Source organism: Rhinolophus sinicus, linkage group LG13 (genome assembly GCF_036562045.2).
Source record: "Rhinolophus sinicus isolate RSC01 linkage group LG13, ASM3656204v1, whole genome shotgun sequence".
In the NCBI taxonomy this organism is placed as follows: Eukaryota; Metazoa; Chordata; class Mammalia; order Chiroptera; family Rhinolophidae; genus Rhinolophus; species Rhinolophus sinicus.
Window position 1 is genome coordinate 41,685,503 of NC_133762.1, and position 25,011 is coordinate 41,710,513.

At 53.6% G+C, this 25,011-nt stretch overlaps 2 protein-coding genes across 29 annotated transcripts; one reads left to right on the forward strand and one right to left on the reverse strand.

Annotated features, from left to right (window-relative positions):
- The first annotated feature begins 1,592 nt into the window (after positions 1-1,592).
- On the forward strand, positions 1,593-13,220 carry ITPA (inosine triphosphatase). Of its 8 annotated transcripts, none has more exons than XR_012491443.1 (9): positions 1,593-3,005; positions 4,729-4,786; positions 4,879-4,923; positions 5,541-5,614; positions 6,438-6,469; positions 7,286-7,401; positions 9,232-9,308; positions 10,500-11,733; positions 12,483-13,220. XR_012491443.1 is itself a non-coding variant. In XM_074318283.1 (8 exons), the coding sequence occupies exons 1-8, from the start codon at positions 2,908-2,910 to the stop codon at positions 10,636-10,638; spliced, it is 639 nt and encodes a 212-aa protein (XP_074174384.1). In that variant the 5' UTR covers positions 1,593-2,907; the 3' UTR covers positions 10,639-13,220. The 8 variants fall into 8 exon arrangements, 5 of the variants coding, with proteins under 5 accessions (XP_074174384.1, XP_019589355.1, XP_074174385.1 ...); XR_012491442.1 differs by having other exon boundaries at positions 10,500-11,251; positions 11,626-13,220; XR_012491445.1 differs by having other exon boundaries at positions 10,500-11,251.
- Positions 13,221-13,676: 456 nt separating this feature from the next.
- Positions 13,677-24,969, reverse strand: SLC4A11 (solute carrier family 4 member 11). 21 transcript variants are annotated; one of them, XM_019733811.2, is made up of 21 exons: positions 24,765-24,969; positions 23,503-23,782; positions 22,903-22,944; positions 20,221-20,373; positions 20,050-20,099; positions 19,572-19,803; positions 19,406-19,490; positions 19,047-19,170; positions 17,449-17,664; positions 17,282-17,375; positions 17,046-17,171; positions 16,845-16,958; positions 16,626-16,758; positions 16,293-16,366; positions 15,601-15,862; positions 15,419-15,525; positions 15,148-15,316; positions 14,879-15,052; positions 14,483-14,678; positions 14,228-14,397; positions 13,677-14,104 (listed from the first exon to the last, which is right to left on the reverse strand). In XM_019733811.2, the coding sequence occupies exons 3-21, from the start codon at positions 22,931-22,933 to the stop codon at positions 14,041-14,043; spliced, it is 2,574 nt and encodes an 857-aa protein (XP_019589370.2). In that variant the 5' UTR covers positions 22,934-22,944; positions 23,503-23,782; positions 24,765-24,969; the 3' UTR covers positions 13,677-14,040. The 21 variants fall into 21 exon arrangements, with proteins under 21 accessions (XP_019589370.2, XP_019589369.2, XP_074173463.1 ...); XM_019733810.2 differs by lacking the exon at positions 23,503-23,782; XM_074317362.1 differs by lacking the exon at positions 23,503-23,782 and having other exon boundaries at positions 20,221-20,416.
- Positions 24,970-25,011: the final 42 nt, after the last annotated feature.

Consider the following 25,011-nt stretch of genomic DNA (forward strand, 5'->3'; position numbering starts at 1 on the left):
CATCTATTTAAAAAACTGGAGACAAATTATATCTTGACAAAGTGGTTTTAAAAAAACTGGGACAGGATGTAAACTTGAGATTTTTAAAAAACAAATAACTACTGAGGACTTACAGTGTATGAAGCTTTGTGTGTTTGATAACATAAAGATCCCAGCACCAATGGTGTGGGTGTGGGGAAGATTTGAAAAAATATGACATGTGAACGTCTTAATGTCTGTTAGTGGAAATTACTGCAAATGGTTATGTGCATTGTGACAATATTTATGGTTTCAAAGCACTAAACAATTCCATATTGTTAAATTGGAATGGTGGGAACTTGAGCATCTATTTCATTATTTTCTGTAAGTTTGGAATATTTCATAATTTACATTTTGAAATAAGCGTAAATGGCAGGATACATGAAATAAAAATAGCGAATGTTGATAATTATTGAAGTTGGGTGATAGGTATATAGGGGCTCATTATACTGCTCTTTTCTTTTGTAAGTTTGACATTTTTGTATAGGTTTGAAATTTTCCATAATAAGGTTTTATTTAAAAGTAAAAATTAAGACTTTATACATTTTTGTGTGTAATTTGCAGGTGTACAGAAAGTTGTCTGGAAGGGCAAAACAACAAACTGACAAGAGATAACTCTTCCTTGTTGCCTCAAACAGGTATCATTTTTATAGCTTTCATGCGCAGTTCTCAGGTTCTTAGGGTCCAGAACGCCAAGCATGTCCCTTAACGTTTGTGGGCAGACTGAAGGGGATGAAAGATGGCAGGGAGAACAGGTAAGACAGCTGCTGTCCTGGTCCAGGTAAGAACAGAATAGGGCTGCATTCATGACAGCAGTGAGAATGAAAAGGAGGAGGGGACTGATTTAACAACTATTTAAGAGGTAGAATTGACAGGACCTGATACGCTCCTTTGAGAACAAGAATCAACCTTTGCTTAACTGCGTTTCCCTCACAATTGAGGGGAGTGTAATTCCAAAGAGATTTCTAGTCATAGTCCTTGCTAACAGGGCTAAAAATTCACATATTTCAGTTCTAGAATAGTCTATTTAATCAATGAGTGAATGACTGATGCAATTCCCTTCCTTTCTGTTCAGAGCAACTAAGAACTTGACTCTCTCTTTATAGGTTGGGTTATCAATTAAGGGAACCAATCAGCACATTTGTTTTTTTATTTTGTTGTTGCCTAAGAGGATTTCTGTCACTTGCAACCAAGAGTTCTAACTAAAGATCATACATACACAAACATTTGCCTACAATTTTGGGTAGTCACATATCTCCTCCCTTCCCCCAAGCTCTTGGGCTCCAAGGCCTTCAGATTTAGAGTGAGGTCTATTTAAAGTGAATATCCATTGACAGTACTCCCTGCTTAATAACCCTCTGTGAGCTCTCACAGCTTGCTGTGTGTGACTGATCAGCCTCCCCAACCTAGATAGTTCTCCCAGCACCCGAGTGCTCCCAAGGTCACTGCACTAACCATAGCACACGGTACTTGTCTGTGGTATACGAGGTGCCTGTACCCAGTTCCTGACAAGCTCCTCCTAGCCTAAGGGTGTAGCTGAAGCCTTCAACAGCCAGGTCAGCTTTTGATGAGAGAAACCTCTTCTGTTCCTTCACTTCCCTGGGGATTCGTATGACTTCATGAAGAAGGAAGACAGATGACATAGAGAGAGGGCTACCCACTCCCTGAATCTAATCCATTACTTACAAATCAACTCCAAGGACTCTCACAAATTGCAGTGTGTAAAAGGGTACCGACACAGAAACTTCAGGACCTGCCCCAAAACACAGTAAAGCCTTTTGGCCTGTGCAGTACTCCTGCTATGGGCATTGAGCAAAGTTTTTAGAGAGCATGGAATTTTTAAAATTCCCTAAGGACAAATTCTAGGGTCTAAAAAAAATTCAAGATTATCAGAAGTCATTAACATTAAGCAAAATAAATCATCTAGGCACATCTAGTATACTGATAATCTGGTGACAGAGATTGCCTCACTAGTAGAGCTGGCCCTGAATCTGCCCTTGCTGTTACCCCTTGGTTACCTAGTCCCTGGATGAGGGAGACAGGTGACTTGCCCAGTGGAGAAGTCAGCAGGCCTGTCGCTCAGGTGGGAGCACATTCTACTCTTTGCGGTGTTTAGGATGCAAAGATCTGGCTGAGACGGTACAGAGAAGGGACGATGAATTTGGGAGACTGGAGGGATGAGGGAATCAAAATACTTAAGTCCCAAGACTGCGAGATGGGTGAAAAGACAGGGCTTGCTTTACGCTATATCACGTGTAAATTCAGTCAAGTAGTTCAGGGCTGGCGGGCAAGGAAGAGCTAAAGGAGCGTGGCTGAAGGTGAGGTCAGGATAAAGACCCAGGTTTGGGAGCCCTCGCCCAGAAGGAAACAGTTCTTAAAGACGGCCTTGGAGGTGCCTGCTCATTACCAGCCTCGGAGTACGGACGAGGGGGTTCTTGGCTTCCCTCGCTGCCCCTGTCCCAGAGAGGGGCGAAACCGCGGGTGGGGTGGGTGGTTGGAATGGTCTCTTCTGGTCCTTGAAGACAGCGTCCCTTGGTGGTAGAGACTGGTCTCGGAGCATTCAACCTCCACTCTCAGAAAGACCGCGGCATTCGGGCGCAGAGGAGCGCACCATTTTCCTCTCTTCTAGCGCCCCGCGCCCCAGGATGCTCATCCGGAAAAAGGGCACTCTGCTCCCCGGGGGTCTGAGCCAAGACTCCCGGCGCCCAGAGCGGCCTATCCGCCCCGAAGGCGCTTAAGCTGTCATCGCCGTACGAGGCGCGCGTTGGTGTCCCAAAGCTGCCTTTCCCGGGTTCACCGGCCAAGCCGTCCCCTTCCGCCGCCATCCGGAAGTGCCTGCAACTCGGGGTGGAGGGGCTTCCGCGGGCCGCGAGGTGACCTGGGCTCACCATGGCGGCCTCCTTGGCGGGGAAGAAGATCGTGTTTGTCACGGGGAACGCCAAGAAGCTGGAGGAGGTGCCCGGAGGATGTGGGAGGCCGGCCAGGAGGTGGGGGGCAGGCTGGGGTTGGGGGTGGTGTGGAGAAGGGCCATCCAGGCGGAGGGAAGCACGCGGGAGGAGGCGCCGAGTGGGAACGGAGAGTCGGGCCCGCAGGCATGGGTCAGACCCGGGTGTGTGAAAGGAGTTGGACTGCGCGGAGTGGGACGGTTGCGTGTGACGAGTGGGGCGGCTGGGGCACAGGGCTTCTGAGCTCATGGGACTGTGGGAGCCGAAGGAGTGGCGGGTTCCTTAGCATCTGTCTCAAAGGGCACTTATTGAGCTAGACTCCAAACCCAGACCCCGGACACTCTATTAGAGCTAATCCAGAACGCGCTACTGGCCCGGGGGTGGCAGGGTCGGTGCAGGGCGTGAGCTGTCGAGGGCCCATCACCGTCCTGAAATGTGGTCCTCAGCCTCTCCCAGGCTCTTTCCGCATCTTTGAAATGGGGATGATGAGAGGAGGAGTGAAGGAGACAGTGGATCCGAAGTTCCTGCCTACATGAACTTTGTGGCTAGCTGTGAGGATTCTGGAGGTTGAGGGAACGTCTCTGGCTGCAAATAATAGAGACTCCAGAGAGTTGATATAAACCAGCAACCGACTCTTGTGCAAGTACAATGTTACGGTGTCCCACAGGACTTGAGTCTCTCTAGGGGCTGTCCTGTCCTTGTAGTTCTCTCTGGATGATCATCCCTTTTCCTACTTGGCTTTTTCTGCTTCCTTTACTCGTAGTGGAGGAGGCATTAAGGCTTCTGCCAGACACTAGCTCTGATTGTCCCTGCTGGGTCAGCCATGACCAAGCAGGTGGGGTCCTGTGTGGGGAATCAGTATGACACCCACTAGGTATGTCTGAGGCAGATCAGTGGGGTGCAGTCATTAGGGGACCCTTCATTTGTCTACAGCAAAGGGACTGATGGCACTTCTGTGTCAGGACAGGGTGGCCTGCGGAGCCAGAGCCCTATGCTGATAAAAGTTGGCCTAGAACAGGGAGTCTTAACTCTTCATCATCTCATGGTACCCCCATTGGCAGATTGATGAAGCCCATGGACCCTTTCTCAGAAAAATATTTTTAAATGTACAAAATAAAATAACAATTACAAAGGAAATCTGTTGAAGTATAGGTTTCAAAATATTACAAATATTTGTGATCAGTTACATCTATTTTCTTAACATATGAAAGGATTCAATCTAGCAGTGTGTGTAATTACCATAATTTTAAAATAGTGAGGATTGTAAATGCTATTTTGAGATATTTGCTATAACCTTAAAGGGATATGACAACATCTGTGATTTTAATAGGTGTAAATGTCCCAGGAACTGCTAATGCTACTTTGGCTTGTTTTCTATATCCACAATTGAAAGAGATGCTAAATTTCAGCTAGTGGTTACTGAAAATAAAGAGGTATTTTTTTCCCCCGTCCAAGTTCACAGACCTCCTGGATTCTGGGTAACGCCTAATAGAGAATTCCTGGCCTAGGAAGATAGGTAGGGTTTCTGGGAGCATTGAAAAGGGAAGAGTGTGTTCTGAATGGGCGGTTAGCATGAACAGAGACCTGAAGTAGGAGAGTGAGATGAGGGAGCTGACCTGAAGGCTGGGGTGAGGCTCATGGCCTAACATGGTAAGTTTTGTGGGACTGGCAGGAGAGTTACCTGATGAAAATGGTGGGTGACAGTTTGTGTAGTCATGGGGAATCATTAACACATGGTGATAAATGTTCTTTCATTTTGGAACAGGTCATTCAGATTCTGGGAGATAAATTTCCATGTATTTTGGTGGCACAGAAAATTGACCGTATGTCTCTGTTTGGTTTTATTTTTGAAAGATGGTTCCATTCCACTGTCTGCTCGTGACCTGACTCTCTGTGTGTCTGTTTCCCCAATAAGTGCCGGAGTACCAGGGAGAGCCTGATGAGATTTCCATACAGAAGTGTAAGGAAGCAGCTCGCCAGGTGCTTGCTCTGCGCGTGTCCTGTACTCACGTCTCTTGTCCTTGTGACTCTGGGGCCTGTACCTGCTGGGAATGAGTGGAGAACAATAGGGTGGGCACAGTTTAGGACCTACCCAGGCCTAGCTAGTTCGGGGTCAGTTCACGTTGGCCCTGGAATACTGCCTTTCTTTCTCAATCTTGACTGCATAGCATCTCCCCAGACCACCGTGTACATAATCCTCTTTCCCCAATTCCCCGATACATACATTCCAGCCCCTGCATTCTCCCCTCACATATACACCCCTGCAGTCATGTCTCTGGGACTGAGAAAGAGCACTTTGTGAAGGATCAGGCTGCTTAGGTATGAATCCCAGCTCTCCTGTTGCTGTGCCTGGAGCAGGCTTTACAACCTGCCAAGGCTTTGGTGTCCCTATCTCTAAAATGAAGGTAAGAGATTAGACAAGGGCTGTTCCCCATAGCAGGTGGACCTCTACCTGCTCTGCTGCAGATCTCAACTAGCTGTGGGCCTGGTACCAGCCTGGGTGGCCTGGGAATTCAGGGCTGCGGCAGGGCCTGTTGCTGGTGGCAGGTCTCAGGGCTGCATTTCCTTGCGCTGCAGGTGCAGGGGCCTGTGCTGGTGGAGGACACCTGTCTGTGCTTCAACGCCCTCGGGGGCCTCCCTGGCCCCTACATGTGAGTGCTCCCCCACCCCCTTGCGGGGCCCTGTCCACAGAATCACCTGAACTTGGAAATGATGGGTTACCTGATATTGCGGGTCATTCACTGTCTTGGCATGAACACCAGTTTTTTTCAGATTGTCCCGAAGGAGGATTAGGGATGGGAGAGAGCCATGCCTTTCTTTTGTAAAGTGTGAGAATGTGATTGTGTAAGTGGAGATGGACAAGGGGAACCCACATGTTGGAGAGGTACATTCATGGGCAGATCAATTTCAGGAAAGAGGAAATAAGGAAGTTGAGATCCGAAAGTGGATTTCCTTAAAACTATCCAGTGCCCTGGACCCCCTCAGAAGGTTCATGTGTATCTCTAGGGTACAAATACCCCTATTTGAATACCTGTTGCTGAGTCTTGGATATCTATCTTTAACTTTTGGGTTCCGATGTGCTTGCCAAGGCAGTAGCACTTACACTTACAGTATGCATTGCTCTGTATCCTCACCAGAACTGAGTATTATGACTTTTTAATGTTTGCAATGTTGGGAGTGTGAAATGTTATCACATGTGGTTTTAATTTGCATTTCCCTAATTACCAGTTAGGTTAAGGCCTTCGTTTAAAATTTAATTATTGATTCTTCTGTGCATTGCCTGTTTGCCTCCATTTCCTGTTTCCTATTGGATGATTTCTCTTCATTTTGAGTTGAGACATTCTTTATCATATCCCATTAGCTGTCCCAGGGCTCTAATCCCTGGGGCGGGGGGCGGGGGCGAAACCCGGAGAAGAAGGTGGTTGGAAGATCCATCTGCTCCTGGTGTCTGACTCGCCTTTATTTGTCTTGCAGAAAATGGTTTCTGGAGAAGTTAAAGCCTGAAGGTATTATGCCCTTTATTTCTTCCTTTAGATCTTTTGGGAATTGAGGATCCAGAGGTGGTCTAGGGGAGAAGCCCCAAGTAGTAATCGGGAATCTCAGGTTCCAGCCCCTACCATGGAGCCTCTCTGTTCACCTCAATTACCCCACCTATAACCTGCAGCTTACACTTTCCCTGCACACCTGGGTCCAGGGAACGCTGAGATGTGGGAGGACTGGATGGGAAAGGGGTGGTAGGAGCTGTGAGTTTGAGGGACAAAGGGACTGTAGTTGATTGTGGCTGAGAGGACTGGCCTTACTGATTGCTTTCCTGTCCTTGCTCAGCCAGGCCTGGCCTGGGGGGTGGAGGGCTCTCTCTCCGGGGCTCCAGCAATGCATACCCTGTCACCCACAGTTGCAAGCAAAATGTTCCCTCTTTATGTGCTTCTAAAAGCACCTTATATTGGGCGGCTGATTAGCTCAGTTGGTTAGAGCGCGGTGCTCTTAACAAGGTTGCGGGTTCCATCCCGGCATGGATCGCTGCGAGCTGCACCCTCCACAACTAGATCGAAACAACTACTTGACTTGGAGCGGATGGGTCCTGGAAAAACACTTGAAATAAAAGTTTAAAAACAAAAACAAAACTAACGAGCATGGCAAACAATATTGGAATAGAATAATGAACCCCATGTGCCCATCACCCAACTTCCAGGATTAAAGTCCCTATCTGATGTGTATAAGCCTCCCAATTTGGCATGTTCAATCCAGAATTGGGCTTCGGGATGGGGAGTGCGGCTGGTCAGCACAGACTGCGCTGAGCCCTCACTGCACCCCATCCGCAGGTCTCCACCAACTCCTGGCCGGGTTCGAGGACAAGTCAGCCTATGCACTCTGCACATTCGCACTCAGCACTGGGGACCCAAGTGAGCCCGTGCGCCTGTTTAGGGGCCGGACCTCGGTGCGTACCCACTCTGGTTCCCCCTCATGCCGCCAGAGGGCGCTGCTACTTGAGCCGGCGGCCCAGGGTCTTGTGGGAAGTGGTAGAGCAGGCCCCCGGGGCCAGAATTAGTTCCCAGGACTTTGCCCAGACCCGCCCTCGGGCACACAGGCGCTGTCAATCCCGAAATCTGACCCCTGAGACTAGTTAGTTTCAGGGAAATCGCCAGACAGCTCACAGCTGTTGAGACCTGGTGCACCCAGCGGTCAGCACTGTGTCCTCCTGAGAAGCAGATGTGGAAACTGAAGGGGACATCTCCCAAAGCTACATCTACGCGCAGGCTTCCCCACGCTTGAATCTCCTTATACACTGTTGAGGGTGCAGCTTCCCTTGAATATCTTCCAGCCTTTCCAACTTTTCATGCTCATACAGAATCTTTTCCCCCAACTTATTTGTTCCCCAGCTGCCCTTCAGTACCCCATGCTTACCTATCGTTCTCTTAGGTTCAGCTGCTTCTCACAGGTCCACCTTCCCGACCCACCCCCACCCCCTGCCCATCCATTCCATTTCCCTCTTGTGGCAGGAGTGTACCTTCTGGCATATCACTGCTCTGCTTTGTCCCTTTTGCTCAGGATAAAACCCAGAGTCCCACTGTAGCCTACAGAGCCCCACCCTAGGGGCTCCCTCAGGGGCTGACCACAGATGTGTATGGTGTTGCCCTGCCTAGTTAGATTTCTTATTTGCATGGTGTAAAAAACATAAAAGTTACCACCTTCACCATTTTTAAATGTATAGTACAGTAGCATTAACTGTATTTACACTATTGTGCAACGGAGCTCTAGAACTTTTTCATCATACAAAATTGAAACTATACCCATAAAACAACTCCCCTTTCCCCCCTCCCCCAGCCCCTGGCAACCACCATTCTACTTTCTGTTTGTAAGAGTTTGACAACTTCAGACACTATATAAGTGGAATCCTGTAATGTTTGTCTTTTTGGGACGGGCTTATTTCACTTATAATGTCCTCAAGGATCATCCATGTTGTAGCATATGACAGAATTTCATTCATTTTTAAGGCTGAATAATATTCCACTATGTATATGCCACATGTTCTTTATCTGTATATCCACTGATGGACATTTAGAGTGCTTCCACCTTTTGGCTATTGTGAATAATGTTGCTATGAACATGGGTGTACAAATACTTTTGAGATCCTATTTTCAATTCTTTTCGATATATACCCAGAAGTAGATTTGCTGGATCATAATTGCCCGGTTAAATTTTTTTCTTTTAATTAGTTTCAGGTATACAAAACAATGTAATAATTAGACATTTACTCTCCTCACAAAGTGATAACCCCCCGCCTGGTTAAATTTAAAAAAGTGAGTTGTAGTTGTCTGCTACTTTCACAGAAATGTTCTCTCAAAAATCAGAAGTTTGAACAACCACAGGCCCTGCCATCAGGGCTGGTCTCTGCAGTCCCCACCATTCCCTATTGTCTCCCCAGCTTTTTCTGCTTCATACACTTTGTTGCTTCCCAGCCTCCACTTTATCCAAGGTGACCCTATTTCTTCATGTTCTCCCCTCACCTGAGCTCTCTGAAACCAACCACATTGTCCTGCCAGCAATACATATGCCAAGCCCTTCCTTATCTCGGCCTTGGCGTTGGCTGTTCCTCCGCCTGGAACGTTCTTTCCCCAGCCCTTTATGTGGCCAGTGTTCCCTTCCTGAGGCTTTCCCTGAGCTCCTCATCCTGCTGTTCTTGAGTCCAGCTCCCTGTTTATTCCCTTTAAGGCGCCTTGTGTTTGGTAATCGTTAGTTTGTTTACTGTCCCCCTTTCCTCTGTCAGGGCCAGATTGTGGTACCCCGAGGCTGCCGCGACTTTGGCTGGGACCCCTGCTTTCAGCCTGATGGATACGAGCAGACGTAAGGAACCCAGTTTCTTCCAGGGGTGTGGGTTGGGGTTAGCCGTGGTCTGCTTTCAGTCAGCACCCGCCCACGCACAGGCACGCGGATATGGGCGTGGGCAGGCTCTGAGGACGCCGTTCCAGCTGAAGGCAGCTCTGCTGGGGTGGACGCAAGGAATCTGGGTGGCTCAGTCCACGGTGGGGGAGGCAGCCAGGGGTAGCTGGGTGTCCTGGGCTTGGGCTCCAGCCCACTGCAGAGCAGCTGTGTGACTGTTCAGTGGCCTCCCCTCTCTGACTTTGGCTTGACAGTATATACCTGACAGTTCTGTGGGATGATCTGACTCCCCCCATCTAGTCTGGAAAAATGATAACACTTTTGCAGCCTTCGGTAGGCACCACATTAAACCCCTGCAGTGGTGAGTGTTCTCAGTATTCGACACTAACCCCCCCTTATTTACACAGGACATGTTGACCATTATTGGAGTCAGGTTTTCCAGGCTGAGAGTGAAGGGCATTAGGGAGCGTGGCCCGAGGCCTTACAATAGCCAGACAGGGCTGAAGACAACATGAAAGCGCACTGTTCCAGAATGCTCTTTGGTGACAGGAGTGTTCTACATCTGTGCTGTCCAGTCTAGTAGCAATCAGCCAGATTTAAAATGGAGCATTTAAAATGGGGTAGGGCGACTGAGGCACTGAAATTCTTTTTATTCAATTGTAATTGATTTCCATTTAAGTGGCCACATGTGGCTAGTGGCCACATACTGGACAGCACAGATCTGAAATCCACCACTGGGGTGTGGGATTCTCACCTCACTGGAGTCCTGGCATGGAGGACAGGCCACTGGCCGCTGTCCCACGCTGCTCCCCCACAGTGCTGTGTTTGCTCTGTCAGGCCCCACTGCTTCCTGTCAACAGATGACAAAGCTGATCAAACATGCAGCTCATCCCCCGTCCTTGGCTTCCCTTAATTACTTTTGGAGATACTGGAGCAAGTTTAATATCCTTCCACACTCATTAATATGGGTTTCTACCTATAGGAGAATTTAAAACTATCTGATTTTTAAGACATTAACTCTGGCTGCCAGGAGCTGGTAGCCCCGCTACCCTTTCTTGGAAACTCCTTGAGCTTTGGGCTCCGGGATGGGGTGGAGAATGCACACCTCCCTGATCTAGCCTCCCTCCGCTCTGAGCTGCTGCTGTTGCCCCGTAGGTATGCAGAGATGCCCAAAGCTGAGAAGAATGCCATCTCCCATCGCTTCCGGGCCCTTCGTGAGCTGCAGGAATACTTTGGCGGCCTGACTCCCGGGACGGGTGATGAGCACGCTGGCAAGGGATCTGGGGAAGGCTAGCCTGAAACCTCCGCATCAGGCAGGCACCCCTCCAAGTCCGTCCTTCAGGGGTACCACTTCCTGGGAGTGTTGAGACTTGACAGCCTCACTAGTTTGGAGGAGCAGCTGGCTCTGTTTGGAGAGGCTTTGGGCAAGGGACACCGTTGTCTTCCCCTTGGGGATTCCGTGGCCTCTCCTACAACCTCCAGCCTGGGATCCTGAAAGGCCTTTTAGTGTTAAACTGGCCTTGTCAGGACTGAGGGTTTGGGAAAGAACCACACAGTCTTAGCATTTTTAAAATACAGCAAATAAAGATTCTTGAAGGCACTACAAAATAAACTGGATGTATCTGCTTTGAAACCTGCCCCGGGCAGGTATCTGTCTCCTGTTCCCTTTGGCAGGAGCAGGGAGCCTCCCAGGTTGGGGAAGAGGCATGGGGGGTGGTGGGGGGTCAAGGGCAGCACTGTGTCTGAGGGTGTTCACATGCCCTTGCTGACTGGAGTGTTGTGTCTTTCTTTTTGTTCTTCAAGTCTCGATTGTGGGTTGACCTTTTCCATGCCAGATCCATGCTGCTCACCCAACTGTCAAGTGATACCACTGCCCAGCTGGCCTCCATGGTGGTTGCCAGGTTGGGGTGAGTCGTGCTTTTGCTTGGTGTAGTTATATGTACTTTAGAGCAGCTCAAACATTAGCTTGTGAGGATAATGTCAAGTTCGTTTTTATGGCGGGACCAGGATGGAGTCCCTGACCCCGGTTGGGTTGACATGCCACATTCAGCCTGGGCCCTCCCATCCCCTCAGGAGGCCCAGCTCAGCTGCCCCCGGCCCCCACTGTGCCCTGTGACGCCGTTCTGTGGAAGGGACTTTGGGAGCCTGGGGTGGCTCCCTTGCCTTTCCTGCAGCTGTTTCTGCCCTGAGGACGTTCAGAAAAGCTAGTTGTGCACAGCTGGTGGGGGTGGGGTGGTGTCCTCCATGCTGACAGGTCACTCCCCGGCTTCCGTGCTCCCAGGCAGCTCTGGAGAACGTCCCCTCCAGGTCCTCTTCCTCTGCTGGCAGCACCGCCTGGGGCCTCGGTTTAACCCTTGTTTTCGCCCCTAAACTGCATCAGTGCCTGTGGGTGAGGACAGACATCATTCCTTTGCTCCCCTCTTGCCTGTGAGGCCCAGCCGGGTTATTTCCCCAGAAATTCACCACCAGCCTCCTGAGTTGTCTCCTTAGTGATGAGTGGTGTCTGCCTGGGGCTGACGTGGGGTGCTAGGGGCCCGCCTGCTCCTCATCTGGTGATTCTGGTCATGGCCGCCCACAGAGGACACTCAGACTACTGAGGAGGGGGCCCCAAAGAAGGGTCACATGCCCCATGGGTGGGGTGGATACATGCAACTTGGGCCAGGGCAGCCCTCTGTTTGCTACTTCGCTCCGTCCCCCGAGTTCTGTCCTGGGTGCACAGGAAATTTTGTCCCCCTTTTTTAACTTTACCCATCCCCACAAACAGCACTGGTCGGTTGAAGGGTAAGGTGTCTAGATTGCAGCCTAGTCTCCACTTGTCTTATTAGTGCATGACGGCTCCCCTATCTCTCAATTCACCATCCATCCAGCCTTCTGATTTTTGTCAATATACCAACCAGAAGATGCCATCTCAATTGTTGGGTTACGTTTCTAGACTACGGAGGGGTTTGAGCGTCTCTTGCCATCCCTGTTATTGTTTTGCCCTCCCCCATTCAGCCTCTGCCTCTTTTCTATCAGAGTCACTGTCTTTGTGTTGGTTTGCAGCAATTCTTTGTACATCTAGATATTAGTCCTTTTTCAGTTTTAGATATAGCAGATGTTCTTTCATCTGTTCCCTCGGTCTGTGGTGTATTTGTCAAGACAAAGTCCTGCACGGTGATTGACGGGATGCCTGTGAGCCAGCCGTTCTGCCTACTACCGCTGCTTCCTGGCATCAGATCTGTAGTCCTTGCTGCCTCCTGCCACTGTCATGGACCCTGGCCAACCACCAAATGACCAAGCCAGAAACATGGCCCCTTCTCCACTCCATCAAACCAGTCCCTACACACATCCCGCCATCTGGTTTCTTCCACGTCCATCTTCACTGGCACTGCCGTGGTTCAGTGTACAGCCCCTGCTGCACCCCACGCCCCCTACATACGAGGTTGGACAACTAAGTTTGCAAACTCATCCTAGAAAAAATGCTACCTACCTCATTGCTGAATATCACTATGTTCACCTTCGAAGTACTCCCCTTGGGAAGCTATGCACTGATGCCAGCACCTAGTCCACCCTGCAAAGCAATTTTGGGACTCTTTCTGGAATGGCCATCAGAGCTGTTGTTGTGTTACCCTTGATGTCCTGAATGTCATCAAAATGTCTTCCTTTCAATATTTATCTTTGGGTAAAGAAAGAGATCATTGGGGGCCAGATCAGGTGAGTAGGGAGGGTGTTCCAATACAGTTATTTGTTTACTGGCTAAAAACTCCCTCACAGACAGTGTGAGCTGGTGCACTGTCGTGATGCAAGAGCCATGAAGTTTTGGGAAAAAGTTCAGGTCGTCTAACCTTTTCCTGTAGCCTTTTCAGCACTTCCAAATAATAAACTTGGTTAACCGTTTGTCCAGTTGGTACAAATTCATAATGAATAATCCCTCTGATATCAAAAAAGGTTAGCAACAAGTTTGCGAACTTGTCACACCTTGTACAAATTCTAGAATCCAGCCAACAGACTGACCTCCATAAACCGGAGGGCCAGGCTGCTCTGTAGCTGCCTCAGTGTTAGGGCCCTTCCCTGTCAGCCTGCTGATCTCTCCACACCGGCCACGCTCTTCACTGGCCCCAAGTCCTCAGGGCTCTCGCGTATGATATTCCCAGAACATTTCCCCTGCAGGTTCCTGGCATCCTCCTGGATCTTCCACATTTCCCTGTGGGGCCAACATCCACTGTGGAGTTGGAAGTGACAGCCCAGATGGTTCTCAACCAACATCAGTCCCTTTCATTCTCCCTCCCGAGGGCCCTCAGGTGGCCTTCAGAAGCTGGGACGGGGTGCGGCCGCAGTGATGGAGGCGACACATAGAAGCATAGAAATAGGAGCTTTATTCTCTAACATGCGTACAGCGAGTTCCTTACACAATCAAGGAAATGGTTTCTCTTTCAGGCATCTGACTCTTTTATCAAAAGAAAATCCATCCTGCTTAGTCCCACCCTGGACAGAAGCTGCCCCGAGCAGTGTTCTTGACCCAAAGCAAAAGGCTGATGGGGAGAGGTGCAGGCACACACCACAGATGCCCTGGGCCTGTTGGGACAGCTGTGAGAGGGTGCAGCATAGAGCAACACCCCAAAAAACACCCCCCGCTTCCCCACACAGTCACAGAGCGAGCCTGGGAAGACCCCCAGGGAGGGGCAAACAGGGGGTGGCCAGGGCCTGCCAGTCAGGCTCAGTGCTCAGCATCCATGGCGTCCAAGTATTTGGCTTCAATGATTCGGGGCAGCAGCTTGTAGCTGGAGGAGAATAGGCAGGAAGAGGAAGATGAGCACTGAATCGGAGAAAGCAGAGGGCACCGCCCTAGCCCTGCCACTCCCCCCGGGTGGCCCTGCCCACAGCCCGCCTTCGCATCCCCATACCGAATGGGGATCATAGCCAACATGATGAGGGGGAAGATCATCTTCATGTAGGGCAGGGGGCTCATGCCAAAGGCACAGAGCAGCAGCAGCTGCAGGACCTGCAGGCCTGTGAAGTAGTGGATCTTCCTCTGGGGCACCCTCCGGATATAGTGGGTGGGCGGGTATGAGGCCTGTGGGGAGCAGGGACCAGGTGTAGGCGGGTCTGGGGCCGCGGTATCTTCCACCCACACCCCTTGCTCAGGGCCAGATCCTCACCTGGTCCTTGAGCAGCAGGGCCATGCGCTCAAAGAGCTGGTTGGCGTCAATGGAGGTGAGGGCGATGTACAGAAAGAGGCCATAGAGCACAGGCTTGGGGATCCACTGCAGCGGCACAGGTAGCAGCAGGAGGGAGAAACCCACCAGGATGCTGGCTCCGAGGGTGGTCAGCCGCGTCTCCCACACATTCACGATCCTGCATGGCCCCGAGTACAGGATCACCTCCGGCCCTGGTTCATAGGCCCACGCCCCGCCTCAGGTCACATTCAGTTCCCAGGCTAGGGTACTTCAGGGCCACATCCCTCCCTAGGTCACGTATGGCCATGGGCTGCCCCACCTCAGGGTCCACACAACTCTTGCCTCAGGTATCAAGGCACACACAGCTCTCACACTCACGTCTCATAAATGTGCCCGTTCTCCACACGCTCTTCCACCACAGCCAGTGCCCGGACGTGCAGCGGGGAGTGGGGATAGGCAGCGTGGATCCAGGGCATCCCAAACAGAGACAGCCCCGTGTTGATGACGGCAACGAGCAGCAGGTCCCAGTGGTAGGCCGTGCCCTTCACCAGTCTGCAGCAGACAGATGGGCACGTGTGGATAGAGCCCTGCTGGCCCCTTGGGGGGTGGGGCACCCTGCTCAGCCCTCCCTACCCAGCCCTGCAAACCTGTTCTCTGGTGCGTTAGCCAAGGCAGCCACCAGGTTCTGCTCGATGAAGAACAGCATGGAGAGCAGGAAGCCGAGGCCCATGGCACTGCCAATGGCCCCCAGGGACAGCGATTGCATCTCAGCGATCTTAAACAGGCTCTCGCTGGGGTTGTAGCGGAACTTGCTCACTGCAGCAGGGTGCAGACCCCTGCTCTAGCCTGCAGCTCTATGGAAGCACCACACCCCACCCCACCCCACCCCACCCTTGGCCCGGTTTTTGCCCAACTCACTCTTAATTTCCCGGAAGCCATAGGAGCTGATGAGGGAGAAAGTGAGCACGGAGATGGGCAGGGCACAGTCTGACAGGATCTCCCGCATGTAGGGGTGCAGGTAGGGGCTGCAGAAGCAGGTCGGTGCATCAGCATGATCGTGGGGCGTACGCCCCCTTCCCCGGCCCCGAAGCCCCACTTACCTCTTCTTAAACTGGTAGAGGGTGTAGCTCAGCCAGAGCGTGCCCAGCATAATAAGGAGGCTGAGCACGGCAGTCTCCCGGTTTGGGTGCTCCGCAGAACGGCTGCTCACTGAGGTCAGCTCTGGCGGGTTGGCCAGGAGGCTGGTGTTGAGGGCCGTGTGGAAGCTGGTGTTGAGGCTGGTGCCGAGACCCAGCAGGCTCAGCACGGAGATGTGATCTGCGTTGTGGTTCCCATGGCTGATGCCATAGTACTTCTGGAAGACTGTGGATACAGGCCAATAGGCTCAGACATCTGGGTTCTAGGAGACTGGGGCCCAGCTTCCTTCTGGATGTGGGATGGAGGGGCCCTGAGGGGAGAAGGGGCATGGCATCTCGGAGAGGTGGTGGGGGTAGCTGGCCTCTGTCAGCCAGGACCCCACAGACATGTCCACCCACCAACCACCCCCACCCCTGCCATTGTCTCCCTGCCTGGTCTCTGATGGCACATCACCCCTGATCCAGTGCCTCTGATCCTGCCTGAGGCAGCCCTGTCACCCCCCAGCACATGGGGCTGCAGTCATGGCTCCTAGAGCACCATGGACCATGGGAGCAGCCACAGCTTGCATGCGGTTTGGCTGACCTGACCACAGCCTGTAGCTCCCTATCTTAACTCAGCTTCCTGTGTAGCAAGTGGTCACTGGCTAGACACTCACTTTTTACCGTGCCCTTGACAGCATCCAGCACGAATGTCATGGAAATGAACAAGGCAATGATCTCCTCTGTCGACCTGCCAGGGTATGAGATACTTCATAAGATAAGGGTGAGTGGTGGAAGGAGAGGCTTCCCTGAGCCTCAGCGTGGCCTCCCACCTCCTCCTGCCACAAAGACCAGTCCCAGGCTTTCCCTTTGGGGCAGTGATAGTGTGGGCACCCCATCCCCTGGAAGATTACAGGGCCTCAGAGGCTGGCGTGAAGGCTGACCCAGATCCCCAGCTTTGGTCTCCGTCTTGCTCAAGGGTCCCAGCAGCTCAGGGAAGGCCCTGTCACCTCTTAAAGAGACTCATGATCAGGCTGAAGTTGAAGAGGGCGTAAAGGGCCAAGAAGAAACTGTTCCACAGGCCTGTCCACGCATAGAAGGTGTTGAAGTCCAGCTCGTAGTCATCACAGATGCCGCGGATCACTGCAAGCAACGGGCGGGTGGACAGTCAGGGCCAGGCGGGGCCAGGGGCCTCGGGCATTGTCGCCCCGCCGCAACCCCCACTGCACCGTGGGTGTAGAGGGCCAGGGGCGCGGTTGTCAGCAGCACGACCAGCGGCTGCCCGGAGAAGAGTGCATACAAGAGGCCTCCAATGCTCTGCCCAGCAATGGTCTTCTGCACATCTGAGGAAGTGGGATGGTCAGCTGGGCACCACAGCCCTGGGCCCCACCCAGCACTCCCCACCAGACTCCAGCCCCCCAGCCCCTCACCAATGACCCCATATGTGATCTCATCGTTGAGGGACCCAAAAGCGATCGTGGGCAGGAGGCAGGCAAAGTAGAGGAACAGGGTGGTGGTGATGAATTTGCCCACGGCCTTGTTTTTCCCAATAATGCCTAGGAATGGGGGACAGGACGGAGAGTGTGTTGGGGTGCTGGACAGGCACACATGTCGTCCTGGGGTCGGAGCCACAGGCAGAGTCCGGGAGGCCTCCCGGGCCACGTACCGTCAGTGAAGTCCAGTGAGTACACGGGGAACCTGCGGGCGAAGTCCTCCCGGATGCCCTTCCCCACAGCGAAGAAGTCCTTGTGCTGCAGGGGCTGGAACAGGGTGCCTGTTAGCTCTGTGGCTTGTGCCCAGAGCCACCCACCCAGGCCCACCTCCACCGCATACCTGGTGGGATTTTTGGATGCACATGGAGCTTATGCTGTAGTTCTTTAAGCTGGGGTTCGGACCCTGGTCCATCATGGTGAGCAGTTGTCGCTGATGTACTAGGGCCTCCTTGAATTCTTCCTCCGTGCGGGTCCTCAGAAGCTTCTGGCGGAAGGCGATGTCCAAGAACATGGTGGCAAAGGTGCGCCCCACCTCTGTTGCAGTCTTGGTGCTTTTCTGGGAGTAGGGGTGGGGATGTGGAAATCACATCTGCAGCCCCTGCAGAGCGGAGAGCACCCTGCCCTGCCCGTGGCTTGCACAAATGTTCCAAAGCACGTGGCAGGCACTCTCCCCGTGAATGGGCAGCTGTTTTATCCTCCAAAGTTCAAGCATGAGTGGATACTGCCCTTATTTCCACCAAGTCAGCAGATCACTAGAACTAGCATCAATCCACTATTTTCTTATAAACTCATGAGTTCTCATAAACTCAGGTATTAGTCTTATCCAAAGGGACCCAAATCTCTGTCATTGTGGATAACGAAATCGCAACAATGGAGAAAAATGTTCACCCAGCTACATTTCACCTGTGGCATTTGCATTGTCTGCTGGTCTATCAGCCCTCCTTCCTCTTGCCTGGCCAAGGTCAACCCTGTCCAACTCACCATGGCAACCTGTCTCACCTCCCCAAACCAGGTCCCCTGGGGACAGTGTCCACTCCTTCATGTTGCCCAAAGCAATAGTCCCGGGGCTGCACTGCAGACATTGTGCTTTTCTGTTAGCTTTAGAATAGGCTTGTTCTCCCAAGGAGACAGGTGTCGGGCTGGTTGGCCTGTCCCAGTCAAAGCCACTCCGCCCTCAGTGTACTGCACCTTCCACCGTTCTGGTCATGTTGCCAGCTGTCACTCCTGCTGACGGAGGAGTGGCCCACTGCCCTAAATGCCCTTCCTCTCTTACCAGCACAGTAACATCTGAGGAGGTTCACCATGTCTATGAAATCCCCGTGAGGGACAGTCCCTTCAGCACCCCCTTGGCCTAGAGAAAGCCTGGGGAAGAGGGCCATGCCAAGCTCTGGGTTTGCACCAGAAGCAGGGGCAGAAACAGCAAGAAGCTAATGGAAGTTTAAGTGTTCTTGGGAGGGGCCCTAGCCATTTTTTATTTATGATTTTTAAACCTTTTTCCTTAAAAGAAGACTCCCCAAATTGTATCAGCTTCAGCCCCCACAAAAGCAAGATGCCCCTGACCAGGAGGTAAATGGCCCAAGGAGTAGAGAATCCTTGGCCTACAAATCATTATCTGCTAAAAAGAAGAAGGGTTAGGTCAGGGCAGGCCAAAGAAAGGCCTGTGTTTGAATAACTATTTTTTAAAGTATCTCTTCTCAATTAGGGAGGAAATACAACTTTCGGGAAACCTCTGGGGAAGTGAGGACTTGATGAGGACCTGGCAAGGATGCTTTAGAGAAACCCAGGAGGGCCGAGATGAAGGGACAGTGTGGAAATGAGACCTTCAGAGGCCGAGACTGTAGGGTCCTCCAGCACATGGAAGAGATGCCCCAAGAAGAGAGCAAGGTACCCTGGAACCCTCCCCACCCCAGGAAACAGAGCCACCCGTCCCCTCCTCACCATCTTGGGAGGGGCCAGCACCAGGATGACGAACCGCACCTCACAGCAGTTCTCCCCCCAGTTCTGCGGGCGAACCAGGCGGCTGATGCACACGTGCCGCTTCAGTAGGGACTTGGAGGTACAGCTGGCAGGGACAGGGGAGGGGACACAGCACACAGTTGCCACCCTTGGTGGGGGGAGCCCACCCGGAGTACCCAACTATGACCCCCCAGTGACTTCTGTTAGGGAGAAAAGAAGACCAAATGGGACGAAGTGTTCACATCCTCTTCCCCCAAACTGGGTGGGCCAGCCTCTGCAGGGACATGGGATGCCTAGCTCCAAGGTGACAGGTAGGGAGGCCAAATGTGGTAGCAACTCACATGATACAGAGCCATGACTGCTGGTATTGCACCCCTGTGACTGTGGCCGTGACTCCTTGGATAGTATCCGACAGCAGGTGGACTGCTGAGGACAGGGTGGAGGGAGGGAGGAGGGTCAGCCAGCCCCTCCTCGACCTCCCCACTCAGGAGGGGAAACGGGCCTTACCTTTGCCCTCCATGGGAGTCCCGGCATCTGTGAAGAGCACGGCCATGAGCAGGTCCACGTTGCAGTCAGGCTCGGTGTTGTCGGGCTTGTGGACTAAGCGCAGCAGCATGGCCCGCAGCACGTCGTCCAGGGAGGTGGCCGTCTCGTTCAGGATGATGCTGGCCCGATCCAGAAAGCCATCCAGGTCCCGGTGCGCACGGATCTCTTCCTCGAAGTTCTTTAACTTCAGGTACTGTGGGCAATCCCACACAGGCCCATGAGTGAGACCTGTTGTCACTGCCTGGGCCTCTCCTCCAGTGGTGGCTCCCGACTGGCCCCGCCCACTAGCACCAAAATGCCTTTCCAGGAGGGAAGGCCTCAGCAGACTGGCCTCGGGCTAGTGTGAATCCCTGTGTAGTTCAAGAGGGGAGCAGCCACCTGCACCACCAACTAGTGGCCCAGGACCAAATGTCTCCCGTCCTGCAGATGGGCCACTCACCTTTCGGGAGGTGTGCAGGAGCCCGCAGCCATCAGGCAGTTCACTCTCGGCTAGAGAAAAGGGAGAGGGCTCAGGGTGCCACCCACATCTCCAGGCCTCTCTTGGTGGAGCGGGGCCGTACCCGCCCAGTCCCACCTGCCCCCTCATGCATCCCTGCTACAATCCCCATACCAGCCTGGCTGGGCTGCACCTGGAGGTTGACGTGGACAAAAAAACGGATGCTCTCGCCAGACACAATGGAGGAGTTGACAGTGTCGAAGGCCTCTTCCCCCAGGCTCTCCTCATGGGTTTCAGAGGCATCATCCACGTCACACTTGAGGTAGCCTGGAGACCCAACCACCACCAAGAGAGACCCCCCCAAGAGGGCCTGGCCGTCAGTGCTACACTCCAGGAGGGACGTCAAGCTCAAAGGGCAGAGACCCTGGGCTGTCCCACTCGGTGCACTCTCAGTGAATGGTCACAGAGGCCTCTGGTAGGCCTGGAAGGCAGCCTCAGGCCCAGGTAGGCAGAGTACATAGTCTTGGCCCTGTTCCCTTCACAGTATGGCAGCTGGCTGGCAGCCCCCTCCCAATGGCTTTCTCCAACATTCTTCAGCTGCAGAACTAGGGCCTTGCACTGTTCTGACCCATGCATCTCCTTCAGCTAGAGAAATATATGTTCATTCCACACATTCTGGGCCAGGCACGTGGGGCAATGATGCAGTTAGGATGGCCTGACCTCTGACCTTCCAGAACCTCCAGGTGTAGGTCCCACACCTGCCTGGCTATCCAGATGGGTCCAAGGGAAGCCAGAGGCACTGCAGTATCCAGACCCACTCCCTCCCCACCTCATTGGCACAAAGCCTTAGAGCACCTCCTCCTGGGAAAGACCTGTGGTCAAAGCATCAAGGCTAGGAAACAAGATCCAGACAACAGATAAGTCCCAGGAAGCAGGAGAGTCAAAGTAAGAGCCAGAGACTGACAGGGGGTGGGACCCGCAGAAGGAGGCCTCATCTGGGCCCCATTCCCATCGAACCCCGCGCCCATGGTGGGAGAGGGGCGTGTCATGGCACTTGGGACTCCCAGAGCACAAAGCCTGCTGCCCTGGTCTGCCTCTCAGTTCCTGCAACTGCCCCACAACACAGGCTCCCTCCTATAGGAAAGCTTCCTGGTGAGGTGCAAACGTTCCGATCCTTTCCAAGCCCTGCTGGGACTCCCTGCAGCTTCTGGGATTGCAGTGTGAGCCAGCCCTGCTACCCGTCCTGATCCCTGATCCCTGACCCCTTAGGCCCAGTCCCACTCCCTACCTCGATCTCTTACTCCTCAGGCCAGTAGGCCAGCACCCCAGCCTTGCCAGCTCCTATCCTCTGAGTGGAGGGCCCCCTGAGAGCCCTATTCAAGGTTTGCAGAAACTTCCCCCTCTGGCAAGTCTCCCTAGGGCCCTGCCTCACTCTTGGCCCAGCTGGCACCACTTCTTGACTGTGGATCCCCTAAGGTTCATGACTTGGTGGTGGTCCCCTAGGAAAGGGATCTTTTTAGACTAGACCCCACCAATGCCTAACACCAGTGCAATGACAGGGAAGGGTCAGCAGCACGCTTACACCTGCCAGGCAGTGACTCACCCTGACTCACTTCCATTCCCACCCACCAGTTTCCTCTGCACATCCCAGGCCCTGTTACCCGCATGTCATCCTGTGCTCAGCCTGGGCCCTTTCTGGGCAGGAGGTGCTAGGCCTCTCCTATCAAGGCCCCCAAGGAGTGGTGACCCCCGGGCCCAGGCCTGCACTGTACCCAGAGTCCAGAGCAGAGCTACCATGTTTCCTTGAAAATAAGACCTAGCCAGACAATCAGCTCTAATGTGTCTTTTAAAGCAAAATTAATATAAGACCCGGTATAGTATAATATAATACCTGGTCTTATATTAATTTTTGCTCCAAAAGACACAGTAGAGCTGATTGTCCGGCTAGGTCTTATTTTCGGGGAAACATGGTATAAGGTCAAAAAAAGTCCTTCCCTGCTTTTGTCATGGAGCTCATGTCCATGAAAAACTCCTTTCCAAGCCTGCTTTGCTTAGACAACCTAGCTCTCCAGCCCCAACCTGTCCCAGCCTCTCCTGTCACCCCCACCAGCACCCACTCTTCCCCCATCACACATACACTGGGCTCTCCCTAGGACCTGCCCAGCGGACACTACCAGGTCTCTGCAAGGCTCCTGGGATGCCATGTCCCCCCTTCCATCCTATAGCCCAGCCACATACATAGCTAACCTGCCCGCCAGCAGCCTGGCACATGCAGTCGTCACATCCTGGAGACCTTGGGGAAGAGCACATTACTCTGTCCACTGTCCTACTAAACACCCCTGATGGTCAAGACAGCTCCCAAGCCAGGGTCTGGGCATAGGAGAGGCAGCACAGACCCAGCCCAGACACGGAAGCAGAGTTATTTTTCTTTAGAGGGACAATGGCAGCCCTTCCCTCCCAGGACTAGGTAGGGACTGAGGGATGTGGACATCCATAACACTCGGCCTAAGGCTGGTCAGATAACCAGGGCATTGTAAAAGTGAACCATGTGAAATCACAGATGGTCCATATAGAAGGAGCAGCCTGCCCTCTGGCAGGACCACAGGACACCAGAGCCCTGCCAGTGTCCAGGGCAGTGTTAGCTGCCTCTCTGACCACATCACAACCTCCTGGAGGGTAGGATCCCAAAGCATCCCAGCACCAGCAGAGGACCACAGACAGGTGGCCAATGCCATGGGCATCCAATTGGATGGACTAGGTCCCCTATAGACTGTTGACCAAGGAGCTCTCTCTCTCACTCTCTCTCTACACACACACACACACACACACACACACACACCCCTAAAAGGTACTCACCTGCATCCTCAGGGTAGGCACACTGCGACATGGAAGAGTTTTCTGCAAGGGAAGCCAAAGAACTGTTACCAGCTCCATGGACCAGTCCTAGACAGTCTCTGGTGCCCCTCTGCTCTCCACCCCACACCAACCCTGCTGATTTCTTCTTAGCCTTCCCAGGGACCCAAACTAAGCCAACCTTAGACAAAAAGGAACAGGGGACAATACTAGGGAGGGTCCTCTTGAGGAACCAAAGGAAGCCAAGCCAGTCATTCTTTAGCCCATTTCCTAGGGGCTGCCCAGGTGGGAAAGCAGAGAGGAGGGGAGCCATTCTCAGCAAGTTTTCTCCAGGAGTAATTTAAGAGTACCCGGTGAAGTAATGCAGGATACGCTGGCTGCGGAACACAGCTCGGGCCGCCAGGATTGGAGGGAGGTGGCTGCCTCCACCCTCCCAGTAGGAGTCAGCTTCCCTGTAATGCTGCTCCTTGGCTGCCACGCCCAGCACCTGAGTTGGAGCCCTCCTCCCTGCACATTGCTGCTCTCATTCTCACAGCGGGCCTGGCGGTCATCAACATCCATCACACATGCAGCCACCCCCAACATTACGCGCCCGTGAGACACCTGGGCCGACCGGGCAACGGCTTCTCGCCCTACGCGGCCACCCAAGTCCCGGGCCTTCTGGGAGGCGGAGCCGTTGGTCCTCAAGGGAGAAGGGAGGGGGAAGCCGTGCGCGCTCCCCGCGCCGGGCCCCGGATGGTCTTGGCTGTTTGTGCCGCGCTGTGCGAGGAAGGAAGCCACAGGAGTGGTCGCGCGCACGAGGAAAGCGCTTCTAGACTCAGAGACCCTGGCGGTCGGGGGGCAAGATGCGGATTGACACGCGGGGCGGAAGCCCGGGCTGCATCTAGAAGGGAGGGGCGGGGGCAGTAAAGCCAGCACCCGAGGCCTCAGGGATGGGCAGAAGACCAGTGTAATCTGGATCTGGAAGGGCGGGGATGGTGCACGCCCTACTCCCATCATGGGCGCCCCACGAGCCGGTAAATGTCTTACAAACCCCGGGCTGGCCCTCGGGTGTCCAAGCCCCGAGGGGGAGAATGCAACAGCCGCGCAGGTGACAGAGGACCAGGGACCACTAAGTACGCAGGCTTCCGCGCAGCGGGAGGTGTCCAGGCAGAAGGTAAAATGAAGCTTTCGGAGACGGCAGCGTGCCCGGCTCTCGCCGAGCGCTCGGGTGCTAAGGGGCCCACAGCTCCGCCCCGCTCACTTCCAAGCCCCGGAGTCCTCCACTCGCTACCTCATTGGTTCAAAAACTTAAAAGAATTTCAAGACGGCGCTGCAGAGCATTAATGCAGCGCGCAGTGCCCACCAAGCCGTCTCTGGGTCTCCTTCCACCACCCGTGTACCCGCCCGGACTCCTACTCCTCTCCACTGAACTCACCCCCTGGATCCTCCCCTGACCTGTAAACTCCCACGACCCCCTGGCTCACGATGGCCCTGGCCACCGCAGGAGGCGGCATCCGCGGTATCCCAGTGCCCGGAGGCTCGGCGTACCCGCCTAGCACGCCTCCGCCACCGAGACCCGACGGCTTGTTAGCCGCGCCTGCCGGCTCAGGCACCCACCGCATGGCTGGAGATGAAACACGTGCCTGGTGGCCCCGGCCATGGCCCTGGCGATCGGCCGTCGGCTGCACACACGCGCGCAAGCCCGGGATCCTCACCCGGAGCTCTGGGACCCCAAACCAGGCGTCTCCGCCCGGCCAGCGGAGGAAGCTGGCGACACACCCCCGCGCCGCACCTGGGTCCTAATGCCGCTCAGTAGGCCTGCACTGTCGCGGGAGGCCACGTGGCCCTGGGATGGGTGCCGCCCGCCCACCCTGAGCCCTCACCGGCGTTCCACTCAACTCCGGGCGGTCTGCTCCCGGGAGCGCGTGGCAACTTAGCCAGAACGCGTAGACCTGGTTTCTTCTGGCCCGCGCGCCCGCCCAGGCGTCACCGGGTTAGGGGCTGGGAGGAGTTGGTTAAATTTTGGGAAGAAGCTCGATGGGTCCAGAGACCCACGGAGCAAGCCACTGTGGCAAGTTGGAGGAGGGCTTCTTCGGCTCAGCTTTAAGCGCGCCTCGGGCGCCCGCCCCC